This window comes from Pseudonaja textilis, chromosome 2 (assembly GCF_049901715.1).
Source record: "Pseudonaja textilis isolate UNSWEBS1 chromosome 2, rPseTex1.2, whole genome shotgun sequence".
Taxonomy (NCBI): Eukaryota; Metazoa; Chordata; class Lepidosauria; order Squamata; family Elapidae; genus Pseudonaja; species Pseudonaja textilis.
The window spans coordinates 65087392-65101737 of record NC_141991.1 but is presented as its reverse complement, the minus strand read 5'-3'; the positions used below and the strand labels follow the sequence as shown (position 1 = coordinate 65101737).

Here is a 14346-nt window from a genome sequence, read left to right as displayed (position 1 = left end):
CATGTTCTCTTCCCGTAACATTCAACTTAATTTTATGTTTTTCCTGACATATCCTATCCCACATAACAAAAGGGACAGGTGCATGCTTTTAAACATAGGCATTTCAGTATGTTCATGTTCAGATCAATGTTTCTCATGTAATCAATCTAATATTGACTGTAAATAGTTCAGTTCTTGGCTGGCAAAACGGCATTATTTTCATAAAAAGTACACATACATTCACATTCCCAATCAACATTGTTATCATAAGTATTTAGAGATTTATCTGTTTATAAATTAATCACACATTCTTGCCTTAGTTCCTGCTCCCTACTGAAGCATTATTAAATGTTCTATTTATTCTCCCACATGCTTTACTTCCATAATTAATATCACTCCACTCACATATACTGTAGCTAACAATTTTTAACTTGTTTAGCCATACCATAAGCCTCATCAATATTGTAATAGCTCCAGTTACATCACCTATGCCTTTACCATTTTTCAATACAGTATTCTCATTGCATTTATGATAGCCTTTTTTTCAATTTTACTTAACCATTATAGCATTAGTTACCATTTTACTCTTGGACATATTACTATCATTCCCATAAAAATCTCTAAAATACTCCTTCCTGTATTCCTTTCCTTCAGTTAAATCCCATTTAGATAATTAAATTGAATTGTTGAATTGCCCTGTGGTAAGTTGTCTGTGGTGATTTGGCCATGGCAAATTGACCGTAGCAAGATGGCTGTGGCAAGTTGTCTCATTCCATTTGAGTCTTAGTGAAATGGGATCTTCATTCTCACCCATTTTATTGTGGAGAGGTTGCTATAAGGCAGGGGTGTCAAACTCAATTTCACTGAGGGCCGCATCAGGACTGTGTTTGACCTCGGGGGGCCAAAGTGGGCATGGCCAGGATAAGCGTGGCCAGCTCGACATGACTCATGTCAGGGCCCAAGTGCACTGCCAGCTAAAATGGCCTCCTGCAGCTCTCTGTCAGCTTGGGGGAGCCACATGTGGACCCCCCCTTGTTTTAGCTGGCAGAGAACTGTAGGAGGCCATTGCAGCCTAAAACAGAACCTAGGAGAACCACACGCAGCCCTCACGAGCTCCATTTTTGCTGGCAGAGGCACTGCAGGCTGGTTCTTTGCTGTTTCCAGGGTGGCCCCGCAGGCCAGATCTAAGCACCCTGCAGGCCGGATCCAGGCCACAGGCCCTGATTTTGACACCCCTGCTATAAGGAATCTCCGAATCTGATTTTAAAGGATTCATCTCCATACGTATGACTTGTTTGCTGTGCTGTCACTCATTAATTTATAGTTACAAATATAACATTTGATTATTGGTAGAATCAAGACTTTGAGCAGAAAAGAATGTTAAGTCAGGAATCAGGATCTATCAATGGTAGCAGTATCATTCTTTCCACCTATAGCAGATCAAGTTACACATTCTAACTACAGAACACAGTTTACTAAATGGAAACAGTAGGTTGTGCTGCAAAAATAGCTTCTTGTCTCCTGCTACAAGCCAAGTGATATGCTGCAATTTAGGGAATATAAAAGCCTCCAGGCTCACTGATTGTTGAGGGAAATTCCCAACTTTGAAAACTTAAATAAGCTAAACATTGTGCAAGTTCTCCTTATGATTTCTGTGCATTCATAATCAAGGCCATGAGCAAACTATAATCCAGATCATAAACAAGATAGCACTAATGCCCTTTTGATTTCATGGGGTTTTTGACGAAGGGAGAGGGTTCAGTCACAGTACATACTTTGTTTTCCAATTCTTATCATGTGCAATAATGTGCAACAATAGTTGCAGAAAATTTGCTAAAGTTTGGAATAAATTCTTTTGTTATGAAATCAAAGTGGGGTTATATCAGGTAAGAGTTTTAATACTTGATTTTGTATTTGTTGCAGTTATTGCTACAAAAAATTATTACATCTTAGCTATTTTATTTTGGTCTTCTCTTCCCACTTTTGATAGTCAGAAGTATTCTGTCAGCAATATAATATATGCAAACATTGCTGACAACAGTTTTTTTCTGGAAGGTCTTTGGTGGCTAAACTATGGGAAGATCTGCATCATTACTTTTTTTTTTTTTACAATTTCATTCATTCACTTACAATTGTTGTAAGTCTTACAATTGTTCTTCATACTGGGTTTGATTTTGTATAACTGTGTAGAGCCTCTGAAGTATCTCAGTTTAAAAATCATTTTTTTTAAAAAACGTGTAGTTTGCATTGGATAATATGCTACGTACACTAAACAAAGCAATTTTCTTATTTCAGAATACAAATTGATTACATTTTACATGAATATGTACTTTTTGAGAAATAAATTATCCAGTTTTGATCCAACGAAGTTTGATTATCTATAGAACTCTGAATATGCTTAGCAACAAGTTGTGTAATGGAATGAAAAACATATGGGTAATAGAGGAATATGCTTAAAGGCCTCAGAGGTTAAGGAAATAAATAATTCCTATGTTTTACTGATTTTCCATGTCCCTTATTTCAAATACTGTACAACTTCATAAACATTTAGATGTATTGCATTAGGGAAAAAGCCATCACACAATCAGTGAAGGTAAACTTTTGTGAGCAGAATGATTTGGTTCTTTAAAAACCGTCTAATGATTCTTTAAATGAGCAGTACACTAAGAAAACATTGAAAATGAGTAAAAAAGAAAAACAGATGACTGCAAGGAAGTAAATATTCAAAGGCAAATTGTTTCAGCATATGGATGAGTATATTTGTAATCTTATGAAGAATGAAAATTTAAGGATCCATGTCCAAAAGTGCAATTGTATAAAAGTTTGTCATGAAGAACTAAAAGTGGTTGAACTGAGAAAAATTGACCTTAATGAAAAAATTCTTCAAGTCTCTACTATTGTGTTTCAGTCAGTGCTAACTGCCATCCTTTTAAATATTTTTGATCCAAATAAATACAGTACCTAATTTAGTTCTCCAATATTTCAGCATAGTAAATGTGGCATCTAATAAAACAAATGGATTAATGTTTTAAGTTGCACTATTTTATAAGTCTTGGAGAAAAATGGACAGTCAAGTCACATTAGAATTAAATACCTGTGGTTTTTCCCAATTTCCTGAAAACTAAATGAGTTAGGTTCATGACCATGATAATGTACACCAATTTGATTATGAATTCCAACGTATTATTTAACAAGTTGATTAAAATAAGGTAGTTATATGGGCAATATTGGTATTTATTATTTTTACCCTGTGCCAAAACACAAAAAGAAAAAGTTTGCATAAAAGACTGAGCTCTAATCTGTCTGATTTTAGTCTACCGTATACTTCTAATTCAACCCTGTTTTAGCCTAGAATATAATTCCAACTAGCATGTAGCTAAGAATTATTATCACTAATTAATAGTAAATGTTATCCATTGCTAAAAGAACACATAAAATTGGTTCAATTGAATAAACTGTGATTAAATTAACCCTGAGAGTGTGTATGGGCAACACAACCACAGTAGCTGTTATCACCTAATAGCTATTCACCCTTACCTGAAATAGATCTCCTTCATAGTATTTGAAACTACAAATTTAGTTGCTTTGAATCACCTAGCCAAGGACATTAGGCTGTGGAATTCTCCTTAAAGAGAAGGTGATTTCATTATTCATTTGCAGGAGACTTAGAAGCAAACAATTTGTTTATTTCTTTGGAGTTCTTTGTAGGACATTGATGGTCATGTGCTATTTCCTGTATCTCTTGCCATATGATGATTTGAGTTGCAGTGTCTGCAAATACTGTCTGTGGCAAAGCAGTTCTGTAGACATATTTATTTTGTTCCTGAAAGAGCGCTCTCAGAGCAGAGCCAAGACTTGAAAATACTCATACTCAAAGAAATGTCTGGATATTGCTTTCCAGTTCTGAATGCTACAGACAAAGTCAGCTTTACCTGCCTGGGGGTTTCACAAGCTGCTTCCTGTGACACTGCTATTCTTAGAGTTTGTAGGTTACAGGAAATACTGGCTATTTCCTTGTTTTCAATTGCTGCCTCACCTTGTTTAGAGAAGAAATTATAGTTTACATGGGCCACACAGGGATTAAAGCTTTCTTCCTCTCAGAATACTAGTCCTGCCTGAAAGTATTTGGTTGGTAATGTGAGGTGCTCCACTATTCTGTACTGTCAGCAGTGTGCATAGTCTACTAAGAATCTGCAACAGGTGTGGCTACTCAGAACATCTACATGGTGACCAACTTCATACATTTTAAATAACACTTTGTTTACCCATCAACTTTGAATAAACTAGTCAATTGGTTTACCAACAGGGTAAGTTATCCTAAATCAAAGCCAAACAAATTACTTTATGGCTTATTGCAATATGTAAACACTGTTTGTTATCTATAGGTACTGAATCATAATTAAACCTGGATTTCGGTTCCCCTCTTGTCCATTGTATTCAAAGCCCATTATATCAAGGTGTTATTGTACTTCTTCATGACTTTTCCTTTCTCCATTGGAAAACACGTCTTGCAACATAACTCTTGCCACATGTTTACAATGGCAAATAGCCCTCAAATTCCCTTGGGGTATCTTGGAGGATGTGATGTTCCGGAAACAAAACATAATGGATTCCTTGAAAAGGTATTACTGAATTAAGAAGACCTAATTTGGGAATGAAGTTTCCACTGGCTATTCTATTGACTGAAATGTTTAATTACGATCCCCCTGTCTGAGAAAGGTCATGGCATAACTAGAAGAAATTACCATGGCATGGATAAAAAAATTTTTAAGCATATGAAGCTCTTTGTGGGAAAACATGACTAACCAAGGTTTAAAAAAATTATGCACTGTGCAGAAAGAGTACAATTCTTACTAGAATTCATAGTCATTTAGTAAAATTATTTGGCAATAGATTCAGAAAAAAATAAGGAAATGACTTCAAATAAGTATTATTACCACTACTATATCATTATTAATGAATGAAATGTACTATCCCAGTTTTATATGAGTTTAAATGGAATTTGAGAATAGATAATATTAGCCACAGTAGTTTTTTTTAAAAAGCTATAGAAATGTCAACCAAATAATTCCTCTATGTGGAATGGTTCTTCCATTTGAAAAATGAATAGTAAAGGGAGATGCAGCAAATGCCCATTAAGTAATGCATGGCTCATATAATATGAATAGAGAGGATTTTTTTTCCTCTTTCTGCATGTGTTAGAATTTAAATCATCCACTGAAACTAATTTCAGAGAGATTCAGGGCTGATAGAAAGAAATAATTTTAATGTAGTACACTTGGTAATATTGGTAATATTGATTTGAATGTACTGTTCCTAATTACTTCTTGATTGTAAATGATCTGAAAGGAGACACTGATTCCAGTCCAGCTTTCCACATATGTCAAGTTGACTACAGTAAGGCGCAGCATGATGGACTAAATAGGCCTGTAATCAATGAAAAAAACATACAAAACAAGCAACTATGGAGAGTATGTCAAAAATGTTGGTCACAACCAACATTGCAACCTACCAGCATTTATAGAATGAGTCCATTTTATTCAGACCTCTCAGTTCCAATCTTCAGATATAAATCATGGTATAAATTTTTTATGGTTGATTAGAAATTACATAAAAGAGGATCTGTATATTCTGCAACAGGAGCATTTGATCTCCAGATTTGAAGGATTGTAAATGTTTATAAAAAGAAGGGAAATACAGCAAGGTCTTTTTTTCTTCTTCCAAGACTAAGATAACTCTTTTGCTTTCACAGACATGCAGTGGGGTTCTTTATCTGGAAACAATATAAGAGTGAATGGAACAAAGAAAACAGTTGTTACATACAGAGTGGGTGTTCATACAGAATAACTTGGCTATTTCAGGATCCCTTTTCTGACTGGTGGGGATCATATTCCTCCCAGAGGAGCAAGTCTGTAATTTGGAGGTACAGTGGATTCACAATTCCAGTTGGATCAGAATCTCATCATCCTGTTTGTTTAGCCAACAGGCACATGCCGGTACTATAGATGCACCTCTGGCACTAATGGGGAGGGGAGGAATTCAGAAACAGGCTTTATCAGACAAGCTTCTTTCTAGATTCAGGTGGCCCAATAGTGGTCACTTTCAAGAACTGAAGATGTAGTCTTCCAGTTTTTTTGCAACATTGGAGCTACAGGGCTACTCATTCAGTGGAATTACTGGACTTAGTTATCTTAACTTTAATTCTGTTGAATTTGGTTGATTTTAATTCTCTTTTAATGCCTTGATCTATTAATAGTGTTATCCTATTTATTATTATTATGAAATAACTAGGGGTTGGCAAGTGTGGTATATAAGTGTTGGGAAATAAATTCATTGTAATCCGAGTAATCCTATTGTACAAAGACAATTATTATATAACTAGCTTTTTCATGATGATGATGATGATGTATTTCTATTAATATAAACGTGCTGAGGGTAAAATATATTTGGTCACACTTCCAGCATATTGTTTCATATATACCAAAAGTAATCCAAGCTGTCTTTACTGTTAGCAGGCAGTGCTGTATGTAACAAGGTTGGGAATTTAACTTATACATTTACTAAAAAGCATTATGTTGACCAAAGCCATAAGGGGTAGTGGAGGTCAATCTTGTGGGCCCATCTAGTGACAACCAGGGAATATAGAAGATTGTGACGTGGAATGTAAGAAGAATGGTAAAGAGCATGAAATATTTTGTGTGTGTGTGCAAATAAGGGGATTAATGTAACAGGTATGAATGAAGGTGGTCTGATATTGGTGTGGAGTTGATGAATACAGACAAGAAGTGAAGGAGTAGGTTTCGTTATGAACAAAAGAGGTTAAAATGTATGTTAGAGAGTACAGCTTGTCATCCTGTTTGTTGTTGTGGTAGGAAGTAAAATTTGTCATGCTGTCTGTTGTTGCTGTTCACTGTGGTAATAGGAATCCAAAGGTTGCTGATGTTTAATGTTAGACTACAACAAGTGATGATAATGAAAAATCAGATGGTATTTAAGAAGATATTAAATGACATAAATGACACAAATAGATATAGGTGGGAATCATACAAAGGTTAAGTTTTGCTTTCTTGATTATAATCGACTTGATTTTTTTTATATTGAATCCTCCTATAGATAGCCCCAGGAGAGGCATCTGTAAAAGAAAGGCAAAGAGGGAAATTTATAAAAGGAGCATCATGTCGATTGATGCTTTTTTTTGGTCCCTTTTGTCTGCATGTTCTAGCATCATATATATCTTTTTACACATATACAAAAAGAACAGATTGATGAAAACACTGGTTTCTGTGGATGCCTATGCTTCATGAACTGATGAGATGGGTGAGATTAAATGTATAGAAATTAATATGCAAAAATGAGAATGAGAAGAAAGATATTGTATAATTTATATAGAGAACAAGGAACAATACAGATTAAAAGAGCCAGGGAACTTGCAGAACAATTTAATGGAAATAAAAATTGGTAAAAGTGGGACAAGGGAGCTGTCAGTTCCATGAGGTAAACCAGACCAAGGAATAAATTCCACCCAAAGACTAAAACAACTTTTATTAAGATACATTATAATAACAAAAACTTGAAAGTGTGATTATGCTATACCTCTCTTTTTGTTCTATGAATTAGGAGGTTCTCTATCTGAGACATTTACACAAAACCCCTACATTATTTGGGCTTAGACCATGTTTCCCTTCTCTTTGCTTTGATCCCTCCTCTTTCCATCAAGGTTATCCTGTTGATTCTCTACTAGAGCTAAAGAACAGCTTCTAGCAGAGTGATTTCACTTAAAAATGAAAGGGATGTTTTATGATGAAACTGAAGGAATCAGACATTGTGTTTTAGTGAGATCAGGGGTGGGATTCAAATTTTTTAACAACCGGTTCTGTGGGTGTGGCTAAGTTGGTGAGCGTGGCTTGGTGGTCATGTTATTGGCTGGGAGTGGCCAACTCAATATCATTCACATTGAGGCACGCATCTCCTCGCCTGGCCTCTCATGACTGTGGGGATGCTGCAACAGTCGTAAGTGTGAAAAATGGTCATAAGTCACTTTTTTTCAGTGCCATTGTAACTTTGAATGGTCACTCCACATAAGCAAAGTACTGCAAAGGAGGGGGAAAAAACTCCAGAGACATTCCTGAAAGTCTAGTCCTGCCAAGAATATAATAAGGGTTAACAGAGAGGCAGTTTCTGTAAGCAACACCAGAATGTTTCCTTCCTGCCTTCCTTACAGGATTAGGCCAGTAATTTCTTCTAACAACCGATTCTCCGAACTGCTTAGAAAGTTAACAACCGGTTCTAGTGAATAGGTGCGAACTGGTGGAATCCCACTCCTGAGTGAGATACATGGGAATGATATCGTGTTTCTCATATAGTAAGACCGGGTCTTTTTTTCCCCGAAAAAATGGCTAGGTCGTCTTTTTGGGGGTGACTTAATTCCCCCCGCTTGCATCTTCGGGCGGGCAGGTGGCGAGAGCTTGGATGTTGACCTTGGTGTTGGTGGGGCACTTCGTATCGGGGTCAACGCAGGCAGCACCATATCCGGGTGTGCAACAAAAGTACTTCCTAATGGCAAGCCCCCCCCACCATTCCCCCCATTTTGCATGTTTTAATATAGGCCTTAATTTGGGGGAGGGGCTTAATTTCATTTCATGCCTATAAAAGATGCTGGGACTTCCTACTGGGGGAGACCCTATTGTTGGAGAAATAGGCTAGTGACATACTGAAGAATAGAATTGAATTGAAACAAATTCTATAATTGTTAAGATTTAAGAAAAATGATGGAAAGGAGGTAATAAATGCTTTGAATAGAAGACTAAGGGTACAGGTATAGATGGCACAACTTATGATGCTAATGTCTGATTCTCAGCCATTTTATGGACCAGGTGTCTCCACATTTTCCAAACTTGTGTGGCTTCTTTCACTTGGCTTGTGCTCAGTTTGGTGTCAGCTTTGATGATATCTAGCCATTGTGGAGTGGTTTTTTGTTTTGTCAACCACACTTTCTTAACTGAAACTGTTAACTATAACTGAAGAAATGTTAAATTACAGAGTGGAGGTTTAATGACATATTATGGTTATTGTCGAAGCATGAGAAAATCATGAGAAGAAAAAACAAGAAGCTGGAATTTTGACCCTGAAAAAGGAGAGATAATAAAACCCAAATCTATCTTTTTATGGTGTAAAGAGGAGGCAATAAATGGCTACAATACATGGTTTATGGCATATGAGTGTTAGTGTATGTAGTTAGATGACTTATGTTATCAGTAGCTACATTATGGTTGTGAAGGTTATTATATGATATTCAATATTTATTTTATTATTCCTGTGCAACTAATCAAAGATATACAATGTGTACCATAGCTTTGTTTAAGGCTCTTCTGTATATCTTTGGCAAAAGAGCCCAGTGATTACTGTAATTGTGCATACCAAGAAAAAATATTTGTTTCAACAATCTCCAAATGCTACACTTCCGTGTTAAAGTAGGCATTTTCCCTACAACAGTCACTATGCTAGCTTTTGGATGTCTATACAACTTGTTTAATGTGTTTGTGCATGTCGCATTTGTGTTTAACAATCAGCTACATTGCCTTATCTTTTTTCTTATTCTTGCCTTCAATTTCCTTGGCTTAACTATTTCTTGCTGTTTTTTCCGCACTCTAAAAAATGTTGCTTATCCTGAAAGGAAATAGTGTAATGGAAATGTATGTATGTACTATAGGTCCTAGGAAATGTGGTATTTAATATAAGGCATATTCTTTAAGATGCCCATAACAAAGAAATTCAAAGATTTCAAAACAAGTGGAAGATTTTGAAATGATTAGATACAGCAAACTAAAGAAGAGGAAAAGTTGTATCTTCTGTACAATGTTGAATGCCCAACAATATGCAGAGTATGAATACCAGCTGCTTATTACATTTTCGCTGCCAGCTTCGTCCTCTCCAGAATATGCACGTGGTACTTGGCTGCTAGGACATGATGCTTTAAAAGACAGTGACAATTTGCAGTTTTAACTGTTAGCTAGGATGCATATGCATGTGCAAATGCTTATGTGTATGAGCAATTAAGAATCATGATTATTATGATTTTTATTTACATTATACACAAGATATTGGAAGTCAATGGGTATGACCTTCTGGAACACAGAAATTCCAAGAATCAGTGAGTTTGCCATTCCATAGGAATCTGGGTCACAATTGCCTCTGGTACCCACCCTCCACTTCTCCTTTAGTGATGTTGAAAAAAGAACATTTTGAGGCAAGACCTCAGCTCCTACCCTCTTGTTCCTATTGGTTGAGGATCCAGCTGCATACATTAAAATGGGTTACTCTGCTGTAAGAATACCAACATCTGCTATAGTTGGTCTGGCTCTCCATCATAAGCCTACTTGGAGCAGATTATATTGTTAACACATGTGGGAACAAGAAAAGTATGTAGAAGTTAGCTATCATGGAAACCTCCCCTTTGATATTACCTTGATGTTGACTACTTGAATTGACTGGAGTTGGCTTAGTGGAAAGGGAAAACTGGAAATCATACCTATTCAGCTGTGGATGTTTTTGTATTTGTTGACAAACGTCTTCTTCCCATATGATTTTTTTTCAATATTTTGGTTATTGGCGTGCTGGTTTAATTAATTGTCTATGGAGATTCTCCAAATGGCAACTGGACTTTCTTGATTTTTCCTTGAAAACAGTTCAGTTCTCATCCAACAAGCTTCTTCAGTTCTGGCTTTAATTAATTAATAATGTAATGATTAAGGAGCTTGTGTAGTGCATAGGGACATTGTCACCTGAGGTCAGCATTGGTGTTTGTCAACAAGCTCATTTAAATTGGCACTGATGAGATGCCAGCCTTGCTGCAATTCCAGTAATCAGATTCTCAAGTTGATAATGTGTGGGCCCTTCTGGGCCAGCCACTGGCTAGTTATCTTGTTACTTGACTGTGTTACTACTTCAAACATGTTGTCTGTGTTACTGCTTCAAATATGTCTGACTTTAGAAAGATTTAAGAGTAGTGTGGAGCTGGTTCATGAACTGTGGATTCTTTTGATACACAAGTTAAAGCTGCTTTGTGGGGATGGTAGACTGGAGTGTAGTATTTTGGATGGTTGGTTGGAAGCAGATAGTATAAATTTTGATTTGATCATTCTGGGAGAAACTATTTGTGGTTCCCCACTTTTGTAAGCCAAGGGGACTTGAATCACTCAAGTGTCACTTTTGAATGGGGATATTTGTAGCATTAAATGCCTTCTCAGCAGAAATTGGATTGGCACTCAACATTATTGGCTTCTTGTAAAGCAGGGATCCCCAACCACCGGCCGCGGACCGGTCCCGGTCCGTGGAACATTTCCTACCGGGCCGCTGGTTTGCTGGGTGCCGCCATCTTGTTTGATGAGAAAGTGCTTCCGGGTGACATTTCCGGTTGGAAAGCGGTGTTTGGATCCTGAAGGTATCCTCGCACCTTAGTTTCATTGAAGGGGGGGGACTTCGAACGAAACTAAGGTGCGAGGATTCTTTCAGCACCCAAGGCAAGGCGAGCCGAGCGACCGTCCTGAAGCCATCCCAAAGCAAAGCCCATTGACAAAGGTACAAAGGAGGAGTTGAAGGTGGTGGGGAGAAGCGAGGGACGGCTAGCTGGCCGGTCGCTCAGCTCGCCTTGTCTTGTCATGCGTGCTGATGCCGGTCCTGGGCCACGGATCATTTTGTGATGCTGGTACCGGTCCGTGGCACAAAAAAGGTTGGGGGCCACTGTTGTAAAGTATTAAAAAATCCAATGGCAGAGCCTGTGAAATATGAAACTACATCATTCGTTTATTATTGTTTACAATATTATAGTTATGGTTTTATATTTTAAAATAATTTTCTATTTTCTATTTTTTCTACGTTTATTGTACTGTGACTTTATTGTGGCTACTGTTAACTACTGAGAATCTGTGGATAGTAATGTGTATTAAGTTTATAAATAATGTTGACTGCAGTTCCATTGTTATACCAAATGCCTATTTTCTTACATCTATCTCCATGTCCTGAAGGCAAGCTAACATGTTCTTGAAACATGTTCTTGAGCATGCCCTGGTGATGGTTCTGGAAACCCCAGATGCAGCAAGAAATTGAGAAGTCAGAACAGTGGAGAAGAAACCACAACTACAACCTTATACATCTCATCTTTTTTTCTACTACAAACTAGTAAATGTGTTAAATTGGACTGTGGAAAAAATTAAAACTATTTACGAAGGGGGGACTCCAGCTGCACCAGCAGCATCACTTTGACAAGATCATATAAAATCAGATTTCTGTGTAGCGTTGTGTAAGGGGCAGCTTGTCTGATGTTCTGATTGGCTGTTTAATTACTTGTAGGTAGTTCTTGTCTTATAACCACTATTGGAACCAGAATGTTTGTTGCTAAGCAAGGTGGTTGTTAAGTTAGTTGTGCCTGATTTTGTAACCTTTTTTGCTACAGTTGTTAAGAAATTCACATGGTTATTAATAGAATCTCATAGTCCTTAAGTGAATCTGGTTTCCCCATTGCCTTTGGTTATTGGAAGTTGGCTGAGAAGGTCACTAATGATGATCACATGATTCCATCTGCAACAGTGGTAAATATATGCTGATTGCCAAGCAACCAAATTTTGATCGTGTGACCATCGAGATGACACAATAATTATAAGTGCAAGGACTAATCATAAGTCCCTTTTTTCAGTGCTTCTAATGGTCACTAAGCAACTAGTTGTAAGTCGAGGACTACCTCTGCTTTGCTGCTGGCAGGGCTCCATATATGAAGCCAAGTAAGCAGGGGAGATGGTCAGTTATTATCCTTTGCTTTTGGTGTTCTTAGAAAACCGTATAGGCTGATCAGCCCACGATTGATCCCTTCTAATCAGTAAAATGCTGGTGGCTGTATAAGTAATTCCAATATTGCCTAAAGTAAGGGGAGGAGCATGATTTAGGAATCAGCGTGTCATAGGAAGGGTGCAACCAACACTTAGGCCTGTACTGGGTGGAACTTAGTGCTTTTTTGGAAAGGTTTCTTCCTGGTGAAGCACCATTTCGACGTAGTTGACAGGAGGTGAGTAAAGCACAACAGAGATGTAGAAGCCAGAGTCAAAAGTTAGCAATAGAGTTTGAAGAAGGCAACGGCAAATGATTTTGGAACTTTTGTTGAGAAAATCACATAGTTCTGTTCATGCAGTTGGCTGTCTTTGAGTATTGGGTTGTTGTTTTTTAACTCTGAAGAACTGGGGATTCTGGCATTGAAGTTACTGAGCCTGAAAGATTACCACTTTCTTATCCCCGTGATATGATTAACTGTTATTCTTTGACTGTCAGGAATAGATTGAGATCGATGTCCCATGGGGCTGGTGGGATCAAAGCTATCACTAATTTTTGTGAATATTATTTCTTTTGGCAGTGCTGGAATTATCTCTAAATCTCCATGGCAACAGCACAGGCCTCTCATGTGACCTGTGACCTCAGCCATTGTCTCTTTGATCCTCATTCTCTGGATTCTCAGCCTAACAAGAACTGTGAGATGGGCAGTGTGGGGAGCCTAGTAGAGAAACAAGAGTTCTCGCCCTCTGCATCAGGAGGTCTGCGACGGATGCGCCAGCCAGATGGGTTGCTCCGGAAAGGAATATCGCAACGTGAAGTCTCTAGCTACCCACATGGGGGAAAACGGGATGTTCGGGCTGAGAAGAAGCATCAGTCCTCTGGTGGCGGCTTTAAACGGGATTATGAGAGTGACCGGGAGAATCAGTCCCCTGAGCGGTACTTCCAGGACAATCAGCGAGGAGCAGATTTTTCCAAGAGTTCTTTGCCTGAACGTGGACGCTTTGACAAGGTATGAACTTCAAGAATGTGGTAATAGGTTTTTTTTTAAAAAAAAAATAGTGTTCTGGCATGAAACAAATATATTTGCTCTTTGTCCAGTAGGTCTGGAGTATTTCTGACTTTTGTGATATTAAAATATACAGATTTATAGTTAGCACATGCTTTGGGAAGGATGTGTGATGATGTGTGAAACTCATAAGCTAATGGATCGGGGGAAATGAGCTACCATAATTGTAATCTCCCCTGAACAGAACTGAATTGGCTTCTGAATCTTTAGAGTGGGAATGGCCATGTGCTGGACATTCACCCCAAACCAGGCCTTTACAAATTTCAACACTTGTCAGTTCAGAGAGGCCACTTCGTATGCTGCTCTGCTGGCTTGAAAAATACCTGCTGATCCATACACAACTGACTTCCAGGTCAGTTTAGTGTCATGGTAAACATGGTAAATTAAAGAAGTGATGCCTCAAAGGCCCTGATGTAAAGTGCAGGGGCTCTTGCAACTTGATCTGTTTATCTCTGAAAGGTGTGAAAGTGATTGCTGAGAAC

The 14346-nt window shown here is 37.7% G+C and overlaps 1 protein-coding gene across 1 annotated transcript in view; it reads left to right on the top strand.

Annotated features, from left to right (window-relative positions):
• The window catches only part of N4BP3 (NEDD4 binding protein 3), a 24756-nt gene that overhangs the window by 3454 nt on the left and 6956 nt on the right, over positions 1-14346 (top strand). Inside the window, exon 2 of the mRNA XM_087924148.1 lies at positions 13379-13807. Within this exon, the coding sequence (XP_087780274.1) occupies positions 13403-13807 (405 nt within the window). The 5' untranslated portion in view covers positions 13379-13402. The remainder of the gene's footprint in view (positions 1-13378; positions 13808-14346) is intronic.